This window comes from Triticum dicoccoides, chromosome 4A (genome assembly GCF_002162155.2).
Source record: "Triticum dicoccoides isolate Atlit2015 ecotype Zavitan chromosome 4A, WEW_v2.0, whole genome shotgun sequence".
Classification (NCBI taxonomy): domain Eukaryota; kingdom Viridiplantae; phylum Streptophyta; class Magnoliopsida; order Poales; family Poaceae; genus Triticum; species Triticum dicoccoides.
This window is the reverse complement of record NC_041386.1, coordinates 76,118,281-76,134,359: the sequence shown is the minus strand read 5'-3', so window position 1 is coordinate 76,134,359 and position 16,079 is coordinate 76,118,281. Positions and strand designations below refer to the sequence as shown.

The 16,079-nt window shown below is 45.9% G+C and overlaps 1 protein-coding gene across 3 annotated transcripts; it reads right to left on the bottom strand.

Annotated features, from left to right (window-relative positions):
• Positions 1-1,972: 1,972 nt before the first annotated feature.
• Positions 1,973-7,695, bottom strand: LOC119285074 (TSL-kinase interacting protein 1-like). Of its 3 annotated transcripts, XM_037564282.1 has the most exons (15): positions 7,560-7,695; positions 7,391-7,444; positions 7,166-7,297; positions 6,993-7,075; positions 6,852-6,899; positions 5,846-5,955; positions 5,116-5,200; positions 4,755-5,028; positions 4,404-4,580; positions 4,207-4,313; positions 3,640-3,878; positions 3,227-3,542; positions 2,735-3,139; positions 2,525-2,662; positions 1,973-2,424 (listed from the first exon to the last, which is right to left on the bottom strand). In XM_037564282.1, the coding sequence occupies exons 3-15, from the start codon at positions 7,263-7,265 to the stop codon at positions 2,242-2,244; spliced, it is 2,265 nt and encodes a 754-aa protein (XP_037420179.1). In that variant the 5' UTR covers positions 7,266-7,297; positions 7,391-7,444; positions 7,560-7,695; the 3' UTR covers positions 1,973-2,241. The 3 variants fall into 3 exon arrangements, with proteins under 3 accessions (XP_037420179.1, XP_037420178.1, XP_037420180.1); XM_037564281.1 differs by lacking the exon at positions 7,560-7,695 and having other exon boundaries at positions 7,391-7,547; XM_037564283.1 differs by lacking the exon at positions 7,560-7,695 and having other exon boundaries at positions 4,207-4,310; positions 7,391-7,547.
• Positions 7,696-16,079: the final 8,384 nt, after the last annotated feature.

Here is a 16,079-nt window from a genome sequence, read left to right as displayed (position 1 = left end):
AGAAAATGATCTTTACTACATTTCTAGTTGCCCTCCTCACTTTGCCACACTTTTATGCCGTAAGTGTGGCATGCCACAGTTTCGTGGTGGCCAAACCGGTATATATTAAGTGCAATAGATCATACAATTTTGGGACATCAAATGTGCAAGTAAAGAAACAAATGAATATTGTTGCACGTTACCAAAAGATTGAAAGTGCAACTGTGGAGTAGACAAATTCACCGATTTCACAAATAAATAGTCGAGTGATTATACAAAAAATAATCCACTAATGAAAAAGCAAACCCAAAATTAACCGTGTTTCTGTGCAGACAACACACAGAGCCGGGATCCTAAACATATTACAATAAGACACCCAAATAATAACTCAATGTCGCATTCCCTAGAAGCAAAAGCTTAGCTCTTCGACGGAGGTACAAAAAGAAAAGGTTGTTCATATGAATTTTCACGACTATGCCCAGATCAAATCATCACTCTCCACGGATTGACATGTGGGATCTACTGCCAAAACAATGCCCAGAGCACTCACAGCTCCCCATGTCTAGGGAATATGAACGTTGTAGACAATACTAACATTCCTAGAAACACAAGCTTGGCTCTTCTATGGAGGTACGAAAATAAAATAAAAATGCTCATATAATTTTCATGGCTATGCCTAGATCAAATCATCGCTCCCCGTCAACTGACAAGGGGACAACACAAAAACAAAGCTCGGAGCACTCATCACTCCCCATTTCTAGGGAGCAGGGAGGTTATAATAGATAGGTATATGTTAAAGAGTATTGTCTTTCATATGAAAAATTTTATGATATATCCAATTGTAACCATTGACTGCAATTCTTGTTTTCTCTATTTTACTTCTGCAAATTTAAGAGATGGACTGGTCGAGTATTACGTATGGACTCTATATCGGTGCTCTCAGTGAACTGTAGAAGCGAATATTTCAACAGAGGTTAAAAAATGTAAAAGATCCTTCAAAGGAGTGTCTCCTCAAGGATCAAAATATTATTATTTTTTACTATAAGGATCAAAATATTATTAGGATCATTATATTTAAATTTATTTATGTTAGGATCATTATATTCTTAGTACCTCGTGTTAGTGTGTTAGTGTGTCAAAGTTTACTCAATTAATAAACCAATATTACTCAAACAAGTTTTTTCCTTAAATAGACATGAAATATGTTTAATTCATTGCCATGCGTGCAAGGGTTAGGATAAACCGAAGGGGGAGAGGAGGGGGGATGAATTGATGCCAAATTGGAAATCAGCTACCTAAAAAAATGGGCATAAGCCAAGCCACACACTATCTAAAGGGGCCTTGGTTACGATGCATTTAGTAGTTGACCCCGACCTCTCTTGACATTATCAACACATTTTAACCGTTCGCTATGCATTGAAGCATATGAAGGCTTGTCTTGCATATGTCCAAACCAACTCAGACGATGTTGGATAAACTTCTCTTTAAATTGGTGCTACCTCAACTCTCTCGCGTATATCAACATTCCATGTCTGATCCTTTCTTTTGTGGCCATACATCCATTGCAACATGCACATCTCCACAACACCTAACTATTGAACATATCACATTTTTATCAGCTAACACTCAACACCATACAACATTGTGAGTCGAATCGCCGTCCTTAAAACCCACCTTTTAGCTTTTCTAGCACCCTCTTTTCACAGAGAACGCCAGAAACTTAGCACCACTTCATCCAACCTGCTTTGATTCAATGGTTCTTATCTTCATCAACATCACCATCCATCTAAAACATTGACCCCAAATATCAAAAAATGTTCTTCTGAGGTACCACCTGCCCCCCTCAAATAAACACATTGATTTATGAAATTTGCAGGTACGTCGTATGAATGTATATGTACTTGTTGAAAAAAAGCAAGATTTATTTTTAACTTCAAATATGTTTTTGTCAAAAAAATTGTATATAAAAAAACAAACTCCAATTGACCCATGCTCATTTCACAATATCCGGATGAAGAGGCTTTATTGTAACCAAGCGCTTGTATGTGCCTTTTGTACAGGAACAACCCGATTTACATAGTACAAGATTTTATGTTATAACCTTACAACAACATGCGTCCCTCTTGACTGCAAAGGCACAGCAAGTCCGCATATGTTGTATTAGCAACAAGCAGCCCGCTTGGACAATATAAAGCCTCCTCCTCGGCGGGATGCCTGATTGGCAGTATCCTTCCTAGCCAAACATAGCCAGCATCCACAACTCTACATGATGGGTGGAAGAACTGAGTCGTTGTTATCGGACACGAAGAACGACATGTTTCGAAATGCATCCATGCTATTTTCCATCATCCGACTCCAACTATTTTGACTGTCTCCTAAGATGAACTCATCAGCTAGGGATCTTATTGGCGGTATATCCAAGTCCAGTGGTCCAAGTGATTCGGGCTGCAAAAAGAAATAAAGATAAAAATGTAAGTCTCGGCATAGCTAGTTTGGTTAGTTTGCAGCAAAGATAACAAGTGCTGCTAGGGCATTCGTCTAATACCCAGAATGCGTCATCTAGAGGCTGATCTTTCAATCCAAAATCATTGTCACTTTGAGGTGGTGATCTGGCACAAAGTTCTTCCATTGCCTTGACATCATCAGCACAAGGATTACCAAGAGTATCTCCTCCAGCCAAGTCCTACAACAAGAACGTAAATTAACAGTGGCGAACAGGTAAAAACTTGTTGAGAACCTGAAAATGACAACCGACCTGAAGAAAACCTTGAAACCCTTCTGAATTTGAAGAGTGAACTTCATTGTCGCTATCAGGAGGGCTGCTAGCTGAAGTGTTTAAACCTTGTTGCTTCCTAGCTGTGGCCAACATAAAACTGAACTCATCACATGTTTCTTCTGCACCCCAGATGGTGGAATGGGATGTTTGAGCTGGCTGCTCTGCCGCTTGATAACGAGAAGCATGTAGGGCAACAGCAGCATCAAACGAGTCATAGCTGCACGGATTCTCATCGAAAAGAGGATTTTTGGCAATAGAGGTCACTTCACAATCCAAATTAGCAGCCTTGGATGCTTCTGTCAGCAAGTATCCAACACTGATATCAGTAAGGGTATCTGCCCAATCTACTTCCGATATTGCAAGACAATCCATCTGAGGATCAACCTGAAGTATAATAGAACAGATTAGAGATAACAGATCAACCATAAGAATTTTAACTTAAGACAGTTTGCACAAAACAGGAATAAGGACCTCAAAAGCTTGGTTTGCAGGAACTTGTTCTTGATTGTGATCGCCAGACTGAGAGGGAAAGGTATTAATGGAAGGCTCTTCCGCAGCATTCTTGCCTGTACTAGATGGTGTACCAAGCAATAATGCCGACTGATCTTTTGAGTTATTAGATGATTGCTCAGAAGTGAAGTCACTGGGTAAAGTGCCATCCTTTTGCACACAGGCCTCTGAGGAAGATTTGACCTGAATGTCTTCTGGTATCATGCAATTCTCAAAGCGGGTCAACGATATTTCACTTAGTCCTGCCTCAAGCTCAGCAAGGGAGAACCAGCCATACCTTACCAACAAAAAGTTCATACAGCAGTTAGCAATCATATGGCTGGCCACTAATGGTCTAGAACATCACTATTTTATACAGCACAGAAACACCGTACCTTAATCGGAAAATAGAGGGGCTATTCACAGAAAAAAAGACATCAGCCACTGCAACAGTATCTTGAGTTGTCCACCTCTGATAGGTCGCTAAATCCTCTTGATGAGCACAATATGGGAAAAGCACAAGCTCTCCACATGCAATGTTTGAGTTGCCCCACTTGCGATTCAGATGTTCTAAAACAGAAGACATTTTTTTCTTGGAACTTAATGTGAGCTCCAGATGTGGATTATGATCATCCTGTTATAGAGGAGATAGGGATGTCATAACATGCTTGTGCTGTTTGAGAATATGAGAAAAGAACATAATATCTCAGTGTGTGCACAGCCATAGCACTAGGCAACACCCAGCAGCATGCCCACTGCAGAAAAAAGCTTACGCACAATGTAAATAGCACTACTAAAGTTATTTGTGCTTCATGTTTCATATATCATGAATATTTTGCCGACTAGAGGGATCTAAGACTAACAGTTAACCAAATAAGCAGTAATAACTGATGTATCAAGTGTAGCTGTTGCTGGAAACATGTGATTGGTTTTTTAGCTCGCTAGCAAAAGGAAACATTTACCTTCTCCAATGCCTTCCGTGTGGCTTCATTTATTGGAAATAACTGCAGCTTCAGCTTTGAAGGTGCTTGCGGATCTGCTTCTTTCATATGATTTGTGCCCACATCTGCTAATACAGAATAAAAATATCAGGAGTTAGCATGACTTAATCTAAGTCCAGTAATTACATGAACTACAGAACAAAGACTAGAAACAATACCATCAACAGTAGATACGTTGTTGGGTGATGAAGCTAGCACAGTTGCATCCGCATTACATGACAAGTTCTGGGTCGTCATTTTGCGTTCAAGCTCCTCAGCTGCATCAGCAACTAAAGAAACACCAGCCATGGCAGCTCTCTCCCATTTCTTATATGCCGCACACGCACCAGCACCCCCTACAACACAAATCATCAGCTATCAACACTAATGCAAGGAATGTTTAACACTATAGAATCCCCCATATGATAAATTGGGCCAGCAAGACTGGTCAAACATGCAGATTTCATACGATCAAAGATGAGTGAGGCTAAGGATACATCATCTCAAAACAGATGAAAAGAAGTGATCACCTGCTCTCCTTTTTTGTCTCACAGTTCTTGTGGCAGAGAGGTCTCCTCTGATTACTCCTGACTTGTTAGAATTAGGTTCTGCAACCCGTTTCATAAACGCTCCTTTAGAAGAGGCTCCTTTGCTACCGTTTTGTGCATCCATGGGCAAGAGTCCTACTGCAAAAGATTGATTTCCTGGAGTCTTGCTGAGAACTGGAGATGAAGAAGATAAACGTGTATCCCCTAGTGAACACTTTCTTCTCGTTCTTTTTCTATCTTTTAGCAGTTGATTTCCCTATAAAATAGGATATGTTGCATGAGAAACAGAAATACTCAAAATAAACAACCTTTATATTGGGGTAAAATCTTGAAGAGAACGGACCAATGCATCTACAAATGTTTTGAATCTCCGAGGCTTCAGATGTAGCTTTGAAGCACTGCAGCTAAATTTCTCGAGAAGAGACCACCTGCATAAAACTCAGTTAATATCTCAGTATTTTTTTCCATACAATATAAAAGAAACAACACAGGATCAAATGAAAAGCGACAATTATTAGCAACAGGCAGTGTCCTCTCCCTCTTACACGTAGAAAAAAAAGAGCATTTTGCGTGTCAATATATGAACAATAAGCACCCTCCTAGTCCCAAGCATCCGCACCCAGTTATTGTTATTATGCAATGCAGGAGTAAGAGAAGCTTATAAATTTTCATAAAATTCATTTTGATTGATTAGTCAGAACAGAAAACATACAATGTCATACTCCCTCTGTCCCAAAACATAGTGTCAAAAATGGTCTTACATTTTGGGGAAAACAACAAAACACTCCTAAACACAATTGATCTATAAAGGCCTCACAGTTCTAGCTCCTAAACACTAATACCCCAGAGGTGTAATCTGCATTGCTGGAAAATATACCGCATGATTTGTAGGTTAGAATGACTATCCAAAGTTCAAGCATCCTAGAAAAACAATGTCAGAAATATATAGCACAGAAACATTGCAAAATCAACTACGTACTATTTTTTTCTATCATGCAACTTGAATAAATAAATAGTAGTTTGAACTACAACCCATCAGATTAATTGCACATCATTAAGGCTCATTCAATTACCAGCGGAGCATAGCAGCAATCGTGTCCTTGGAGTTTCGTGCATCAAGTGAGAACCCAGGACCCAGAAGCTTCTTCATGCGTCTAACAAGGCGATAGTAGTAATGTCTGACCTGTATTGCAACATAAATATTGAACCTTCAGGCTAATGGCGAAGTACAATATATTCGCTGGTTCATGAATTTTTATAATTATGTCAGACTTGTGATCTGTAAGACAATACGCGAGGACAAAGCATCTGCCAACATAGAAAGCTAGAAAGCCAAACTTGTCTTCTTGGGAATGGCCAGTTTAACACGCTTTGCTAGGGCAGCGTGCAGCATTGCAAAATGCCTCAAGGTGCTCTAGGTGTAGCGTCTTCGATGAGGCTTGTGCATTTTCTACTCGCCGCACAAGATGCTAAGATACTGAGGCATGCACCTCGTAGCCAAACATGGTTAGGACAGGAAAATAATAAGGGAAAATAAAAGGCAAAAGATATTACGCTTGTGATTAGGACAGGAAAATAATAAGTGACATGGTGGGGTGTTTCTAAATCTCATGGCCTGGGGTTTGAAGTTGTCCAACCACAAAAGTTGAAGTAAAATTAGGAAGTGAAATCAGCTGCAGGCTAGGAGGGTGAGTGGCTGTAAGGAGGGGACATCGGCTGCAAGTGAAAGGAGCTCATCATCATTGGATTGTTGAGATGAAGCTTGTGATTCTCCCTCCCTGCAACCCAGCTACCACAAGAGCAGCTTAAGCAATAATGGCTTCATATGTTTATACCAAGGGGATAGTGGTGCTATGTGAACTAATAACAAAGGCCTTGGTAATAAAAATGATTTCCCTTATGCCTTGCTTCCAGATTCTAAACATAAAATGTGCTTACCCAATTCTATTTCTCATAAATATTGAGAATCCTTTAGGGCAGTTCGTGCACAGTTTGACTTACGGTCTCAGATGTATTTTCCTGTCCTTCCAAATTCCTAATTAGTTATGTACAGCATATTAAAAATCCAAGAACATGTACCTGATCTTTGTTTTTGCTCTGGACACGTAGGGTAATCTTCTCAAAATTCTACCAACAACAAAGACAAGATGTTATCCATCTATCAACTAAGCAGTTTGGAAACCACGGCGTAACATTGCATCCGGAAATTATGCATCTTACTTTTCCTACTTGGCGCAGAGCATTGAAGAAACTCTCCTCCTCTTGGCGTGTCCATGCGGCCCATTGTCGCGTCGCCTTTTTCGCTATCAAGATGAACACAGCGCAAAAAGATCAGGAAAATCCAGCACAAGCAAACGAGGAGTTCAGGGGAACGAAATGGGGGGAAAACAAACCAGGCTTCTGGCTGGGATCGGACGCAGAGGGCGCAGTGGCATCTGGCAAATCAACAGGTTGAGAAAGCGGACTCATCTCTTCACACACCTCCTTCTCCATGACATTCGCGGCGCAAATATCCCGAGATTTCTCTGCTTAGATTTCACGCGAGAGGAAAAAAAATCGAATAATTACGAAACGGAAGAACAGATCCAAGAATTGCACATGCTAAGAGAGAGGAGAACCGTGGTGCCGATCGGGGAGCGCCGCCAGAAGATTTCGATTTGGGACAAAATTTTCTACAGTTTGAGGAAATTTTGAGATTGGGGAGTTAGGGATTTGGAGGAATTGGGGAAAATTAAGGAATGAAAGATGAGAACAATCGCTGAAAGAGGGATCTGTTGCCACGTGTACCTTCTTTTGGATCGCACGGCTATTTTTCTCCCTGGTATGGCCCAAACAACCTACGACGTCACACAGTGTGGTATTGGACCCTCTTGGCCGGTCGGTCCGTCCGTCCCCTTGCAATACCACGATTTTTGCTGCGGTGTTGTATTCCTATTGTTAGCTTTTTGGGATACAGAAGGGGAAAATACACTACTGCCCTTCTATCTCAAAAAGAGGAATATCCACGCTCAAACTTTCTAAAGTTGCAGATATATGCAACTGTTAATGTTGTGGTGTACTCCATGAAGCGAAACGTGCTACGCAACAACAACAATTAGGGAAAGTGTTTAAACCAACCGGCTGATGTTTAGACAAATCAGTCGCATCCCTCGCGCAACACATATCATGTGGGCCCCATCGGCCGCTTATCCTCTTCTCTCCATGCAGCTTCATAGCCACATATTTTCCTCACCGCCGCTTTGACCTCATCGCCCCTGAGGGAGTCCTGGATTAGGGGGTGTTCGGGTAGCCGGACTATATCTTCAGCCGGACTCCTGGACTATGAAGATACAAAGTTGAAGACTTCGTCCCGTGTCCGGATGAGACTTTTCTTGGCGTGGAAGGCAAGCTTGGCGATGCGAACATTCAAGATCTCCTACCATTGTAACCGACTCTATGTAACCCTAACCCTATCCGGTGTCTATATAAACCGGAGGATTGTAGTCCGTAGGCAATCAACTCCATATACAACAATCATACCATAGGCTAGCTTCTAGGGTTTAGCCTCCTTGATCTCGTGGTAGATCTACTCTTGTACTATCCATATCATCAATATTAATCAAGCAGGACGTAGGGTTTTATCTCCATCAAGAGGGCCCGAACCTGGATAAAACATCGTGTTCCCTGCCTCCTGTTACCATCCGGCCTAGACGCACAGTTCGGGACCCACTACCCGAGATCCGCCGGTTTTGACACCGACATTGGTGCTTTCATTGAGAGTTCCTCTGTGCCGTCACAATCAGGAAGGATGCCTCCTCCCGTCTTTAAACACGGCGCCGTTGCTAAGGGAGCCTTGGCTGTCGGCCAAACCCTCCGGCTAGGTGGTTTCCTCATGACCGCCTGTTCGGTTGTCGCGCCGACGGTGACCTCTCGGGTCATCAAAAGCAACCTACACGCCAGCTCGGAGCTCGTCGAGCAGCTATATCCAATGGAGCTCTCTTCCATAAACAAGCTCTTGGATCGCATCGCCGCCCTGGGGGTCGCTACGGATTACGACCAGGTTGGGCTTAAACCCGATCTAAGAGAAATTAACTCTCCCCAAGTCACCCACCACGTTGCCGTGGTAGAGACGCAGTGCGGCGACCCTTCATCTATTTTAAGGACTAGCTACGTCCGAATTCCCGACCCCTCCAAGCCGGATACCCGCGGAGGGGGAGATGTAACTCAAGACCTGAGCTTAAGATCAGGCAACGGGCCAGATTCACTGGACAACATCCAAGAATCCGAACTTCAGAGTTCGGAAACTCTTCGGCCTCTGAATCTTGGATTGGGTGAGGTTTCAGATTCAACGACACCCGCCCACCCGATCATAAGCGATCTCTCCCAAATCAGGCAGAGGCCCGAGGAAACAGTACATCATTACTGGGCCAGATTCCTCCTGGTTATGAACAGGATAAAGGATTGCCGCGAGGAAGACGCAATCTCAATTTTCTGCAGCAATTGCACGGACAAGGGAATCCTTAACGTCGTAAGTCGTCGTGATATCACACGCTTCGCTGACTTGGCGTCCATAGTACAAAAATACTGTGCGATGGAAAGCGCCTGGAAAACCGAAATAAATTTTTGGGATAATCCGGCCTTGAATAGTAATCCCGTCCGAACTAAGAGGGTGCATTATCACAGGACACCCAGGATAAACACCAAAAAGCCAAAACCCTCTACAGGGCATGGAACCGTACTGGAAAGATGGCTTGATGGACCCTATAGAATTCACAGTACAGAGGACGCCACACCAACTCACAGCCTTAGAGCATGTTGGATACTCCGGCAGGTGGCCAAAATCGGCGAGGACCTCTTTATTCCGGAGGCCGCAGAAAGCCAGCCCAAGGACACCAGTACCGTTCTCACAGTCTTCGAGACTTTCACATCAAACAATGTGCGAAAAAGAACACTCCGCAGCCTCGCCGAAGTCTATCAAGTTGCAACAATAAATCCATGGAGCGACACTGCCATTACCTTCAATGCAAGTGATGAACCTAGATTCCGAACAGCCCGAGCACCAGCCGCATTGGTCCTCAGTCCCATAGTGGACGGCTTTTGCCTCACCAAGGTGCTCATGGATGGAGGCAGCGGACTGAACCTCATTTATGAGGAAACCCTTCAAAAAATAGAAATAGACTGGAACCGCGTCGAGCGAAGCAGCACAACCTTTAGAGGAATAATCCCCAGTTGGGAAGCGCGCTGCACAGGAAAAATCACACTAGATGTGGTGTTCGGCACGCCGGATAATTACAGGTCCGAAGAAGTCACGTTTCAGGTGGCCCCGTTTAAGAGCGGATATCACGCTTTACTAGGGCGGGAAGCATTCACAATCTTCCAAGCAATACCCCATTACGGGTACATGAAGCTTAAGATACCCCATTACGGGTACGTGATCCGGACATAGCACTCCGCGCCGAAAACAAGACGGCCACATTAGCCCTTGAGGCGCTATCCGAAGCCTTAGCGGCCGAGGAACTGACTGCGCTGCGCTTCACGGTTAACAAGGATGATGTGATACTCGATAAGAGATCCAAATCCACGTCCTTCAAGCCAGCTGACGAAATAGTCAAATTCCAGGTCCATCCAATGGACCCCAATAAAACAGTTTCCATCGGGGCACGACTGAACCCTGATGCAGACACCTCACTGCGAGAGTTCCTACGAGAGAACTGGGACATCTTCGCCTGGCACCCTTCAGACATGCCAGGGATCCCACGCAGGCTGGCCGAACATAGCTTAAATATCCTAAAAGGATTTAAACCTGTCAAACAAGCCCTTCGGCGTTTTTCCGAACCCAAGAGACAGGCTATGGGAGAGGAGCTAGCCAAGCTATTAGAGGCCGGATTCATCAGAGACATAAAACATCCGGACTGGCTAGCAAACCTGGTGATGGTACCAAAGAAGGACAAATCCTGGCGCCTGTGTGTCGATTTTAAAGACCTTAACAAGGCTTGCCCAAAGGATCCCTTCCCCCTCCCCCGTATCGATCAAATTATCGATGCCACCGCAAGACACGATTTGTTGTGTTTCCTCGACGCATACTCCGGTTACCATCAAATCAAGATGGTAGAATCAGACCAAGCTGCAACAGCATTCATCACACCATACGGCCCATTCTGCTTCAACACAATGCCCTTTGGGCTGAAAAACGCCGGCGCAACATATCAGCGCATGATCCAGACATGTCTGGCAAACCAGATCGGCAAAACAGTGGAGGCGTATGTGGATGATGTGGTCGTCAAATCAAGACATGTCGAATCCCTAGTAAACGACTTGAGGCTTACATTCGATAACCTCCGAAAATATGACATCAAGCTCAACCCAGAAAAATGCGTCTTCGGCGTTCCAGCCGGAAAGCTCTTGGGCTTCATTGTATCCGGTAGAGGAATTGAAGCAAACCTAGCCAAAATCCGAGCTTTGTCACAATTGGATATCCCAAAGGACCTTAAACAAATACAAAAATTAACCGGATGCGTGGCGGCTTTAAGCCGCTTCATCTCCCGCTTGGGAGAAAAGGCACTACCCCTTTATCGCCTCCTTCGGCGCACCGAACACTTCGAGTGGACGGATGCCGCCATGACCGGACTTGATGAAATAAAAGCCATATTGGCAACAAACCCAGTCCTGGCCGCGCCAATCACCGGCGAACCAATGCTATTGTACATTGCAGCAACACACCAAGTTGTCAGTGCAATGCTCGTTGTCGAGCGGGAAACTGACGGACACAAATTCCCCCTTCAAAGGCCGGTCTACTACGTGTCCACTGTCCTCACTCCATGCAAATCACGGTACCCGCATTATCAAAAGATTGCATACGCGGTATTCATGGCATCCCGGAAGCTACGACACTACTTTCAAGAGTGTTCCATAATAGTAGCCTCGGAAGTGCCACTAAACGATATTATCAACAACCGCGATGCAACGGGCCGGATTGTAAAATGGGCCATCGAGCTTCTCCCGTTCGATATAACCTATAAGCCACGGCGAGCTATTAAATCGCAAGTTTTGGCCGACTTCGTCGCAGAATGGACGGAGGCCGAGCTCCCTAAAGAGTACGGCATATATTCAAACTGGATTATGCATTTCGACGGCTCCAAAATGTTGGCCGGACTGGGGGCCGGCGTCGTCCTGACGTCCCCCACATGAGACACAGTCCAATATGTGCTCCAGATCATGTACACGGATTCCAACAATGCAGCCGAATATGAGGCCCTCCTACATGGCCTCCGGATAGCAGTATCCATGGGTAGCTAGCGCCTAGAGGTACGCGGGGATTCAAACCTCACGATATCCCAAATAAATGGAGACTTCGACGCCAAGGACCCAAAAATGGCAGCTTACCGCGACGCCGTCCTAAAAATGTCAGCTCGGTTCGAAGGGCTGGAGTTTCACCATATAGCCCGAGAAAACAATCAAGCGGCGGATGTCCTAGCATGCATCAGAGCAAAACGCTATGCAGTCCCCCCCAATGTCTTTTTGGAAAGATTGTTCAAGCCATCCGTAACATGGGAGGGGGAACCCGCAAATAACAGCCCGAACCCAGCCGCACCACTCGACGCCGAACAACCTGACACAATTGGAGGCTCTGCCAACGAAATTACACCTTCAGCCCACGTAATAATGGCGGTTATCGCCCCGTGGACAGAACCATTCCTAGCCTACCTTACTAGGCAGGAACTCCCGGAGGACCAAAACGAGGCCCGCTGCATAGTGCGGCGATCTAAGGCCTACAGAGTCCATGAGGGAGAACTTTATAAGAAAAGCACTACCGGAGTCCTTCAAAGGTGCATCTCCGAAGAGGAAGGGTGGAACCTCCTGGCTGAAATTCATGCCGGACTCGGTGGTCACCACGCCGCTGCTCGGTCCCTTGTTAGCAAGGCTTTTCGTACAGGCTTTTACTGACCGACGGCCCGAGCAGACGCTCAGGACTTAGTCCAACGATGCGCTGGTTGCCAACTTTTTGCCAACCAAAGCCATATGCCACCCACCGCACTCCAAACTATACCCATCACCTGGCCTTTTGCGGTCTGGGGGCTTGACATGGTCGGACCCCTTAAAGGTGGAACCCATAGGAAAAAATACTTACTGGTCATGGTGGATAAGTTCACCAAATGGATAGAAGCCAAGCCTGTTAAAATGGCCGAATCCGGACCTGTGATAGACTTCATATCCGGGGTTGTACACCGTTATGGCGTCCCCCACAGCATCATAACCGACAACGGTACAAACTTTACCGCCGACGAGGTAAAACTCTGGTGCAAAAACATGGGCATCAAGCTCGATTATGCTTCCGTCTATCACCCATAAACCAACGGGCAGGTCGAACGTGCAAATGGTCTTATCATGAGCGGCATTAAACCCAGACTGGTGCGGTCCCTCAAGGAATCTAACACGCACTGCGTAGAGGAGCTCGACTCCGTGCTATGGGGGCTGCGGACCATGCCAAATTGCACCACCGGGTACACACCATTTTTTATGGTGTACGGCGCAGAAGCAGTTCTGCCCTGCGACATAATTCATGATTCACCTAGAGTGCGCATGTACGAAGAAAGAGAAGCCGAGCTCGATTGGCAGGACAACTTGGACGCCTTGGAGGAGGAGCGCGATGTGGCAAAAGCCCGTTCCGCATTTTATCAACAGCAGGCCCGAAGATATCAAAGCAGAGAAGTACGGGCCAAAAAATTACAATGTTGGTGAACTAGTTCTACGCCTGCCGGATAATAAAAAGGACAAACTCAAGCCCAAGTGGGAAGGTCCATTCATAATCGACCAAGTCCTGACTGGTGGGGCGTACCGCCTGCGAGATGCGTGGAACAACCGACTCGAGCCGAACCCGTGGAACGCCACCCGTCTCCGAAGATTCTATGCCTAGCGCCGGACTCTGTGTTCGTCTCCTTCCTCTGTCCATCCCTTTTTGTATTTTTCTGTCTTACATTTTTCTCCTTCCCATTTTTTTCTTTCATAGCCCTTAAAGGCTCATCTAGTGACGCGCCACTCGCGCTCATTAAACCTGGGGGCTTCTTTAACAGAAGCTTATTTATACGGGCTTCACGCCCAACACATGCGTCAAACTTCCGCATGTACCCTTTTTCTTCACCATTATATGCATCGATATGACTTAAGTTTTGGCCAAGCTGGGTTGCCTGGCTCCTGTGCTTACCCCTACATTCCCGATTGTTCGGCTAGGCGGTAAAGGGAGCACCTCTGCGATTGTTACTGCCAGGTCAGCCGGATGTGTACCTCAGACTGGGTGAAGCCGAAAGCTAGCGTTCTTAAGGGAATATTCGATCGGTGAAATAAAAGATGATCTTTTTACTCATTTTATGTGCCCCCAGATGCTTTTTTTTCTGCGTCTCTTCACGCAGTCCGGACATGCACCTTAGGGCATGCCTCCCAGCGAAAGGAACCCTTAATAGAACTATTCTCTCTGGAAGATGTTTCTTACTAACCATGTAATATAACATAACTAGTTGGGCACTTGTCTGATAAAGCACTGATGACCCCTACGCCTGGTCTCCACGCATATCCCGGTTCTTATATAACCTCTAGGGTATTCGGACACACTCCGGACCGTCAGCTCCCGAGGTTGAAGCAAAAAGGTCGGCAACGACAAACGATCTACAATCCGGCTAGAAGGCATTACACATGTCATTTCAAAATTACACAGTCATTCTGACTGGTTGTATTCCTCTTCTATACCATCTAACAGGCTGTCTAATTTACAGTCCTGCTGGGAATACTTCGCGGCCAACTCTACTTGGCCGTATACTAAGCTTACAGGGATCTCCTTCCTGTCAGGCCCCACTGGTCCAACCTCGGCCATGTGGTTTGGGTCAGACTTCGTAAAACGGGTCTTCACCATGGCCCAGGCCTCCCTAGCGCCTTGTCGGCAGGCCGATATCTTCCACAACCGGAAGCGCCGCCGAGCTCCCTTCAGCTTCTCCGCAAGCTCTCCAAGGCCCTCGGGCATGGAGTGGGCAGGCCATAAGGCTTGGACAATACCCCGCATCGCCTGCCAAATTCGCTCGTGCAGTTGCAAGAGTTCGGGAAGAAGGTCACCCGTAGAACCGGGCATCTCCTTTGTAGGACGACATGTGAGCATACCTAGAGACATTACTCTGTTAGTCGACTTCCTCGCCGAACTTTTTTTTCAAAGTTCGTTCAAGCACTTACTAAAAATGTCGCGTCGAAGCCGCTGATTCTCCTTCGTGGAGTCCGACAGCTGGCCACGAACATCTTTAAGTTCGACGTCCAGCTTGGTGTTGGCATCCTGAAGATCATTCTTCTCTCGCCTCACCTTTGTCAACGTACTCTCACCGGCCTTTAGCCGGCGTAAGAGTTGTTGCTTGTCCGGATCGAGCCCGGCGCCATCTGCAAAATGATTTGTCAGATTTGCACCCACACCGCACAATACTAATCTTTCAAAGTGTATCTTACCTAAGGGGGTCTCTTTGGGCTCCCCTGCTGCGGCTAGTGCGGCCTCTAGTTGGGCCTTGCACTTTTCCAGCTCCTGGGATAGTACGGTATTCTTCTCTATAAGAAGCTGCATATTACATGATCCTTAAATCAGTTGCTCTAAATGCTTCAAGTCTCGGGGGCTACTGGCATATATATATATTTAACCAAAATTTTCTTACCCGTATGTCTTTTACATACTGCTCCGTGGCTCTGGCTAAACCATTTTGAGCGGCACGGAAGTACGCATCTCCCGAATTAAAGGCATCTAAAGCCTCTTGGGAGAAACAAGCGTCGCGTAGAATTGTCCGGCGACGCCTGTGGTTCATGGCACTCTCCACTTCAGAATTTGTGGCAGACAGCCTGTCCGCATCCTCTGTCAGAGGAGCGTCCGGTGCGCGCCTTGTGCTCGCCTCCGCTTCCTGGCCAGACGTTGGAGCCTGGCTGGTGGAGGCGCGATTGGCAACCTCTCCGGATGTAGTCCGGCGAGGTCTCTTCGTTCTGAAGATAGCACGAACGTTAATATGCCCTGACAGAAAAACTCCAGGGAAACAAAGGGTGCACTATACCTTTGCGTCGGCATCTCAGTCCGGACTACATTCCTTTTTACCCCACGGGGCCCTGCGGCCCCTCGTTGGTTAGCCGCCGCAGGTTCGGCCTCCTGCCTCAGAAATCTCCCCTGCAAAACACGGCTGTCGTCAGAAACACCGGGCTACGTGAGGGTGGAATCTCTTTCAAGGGAATAAAGACCCCGGTTTCTGTCACCTGGGAGGCCGGGATTAACCCTGGGTAATCCGCCGTAATGGCTACCAAGGTATTGTCCTTGCTTAG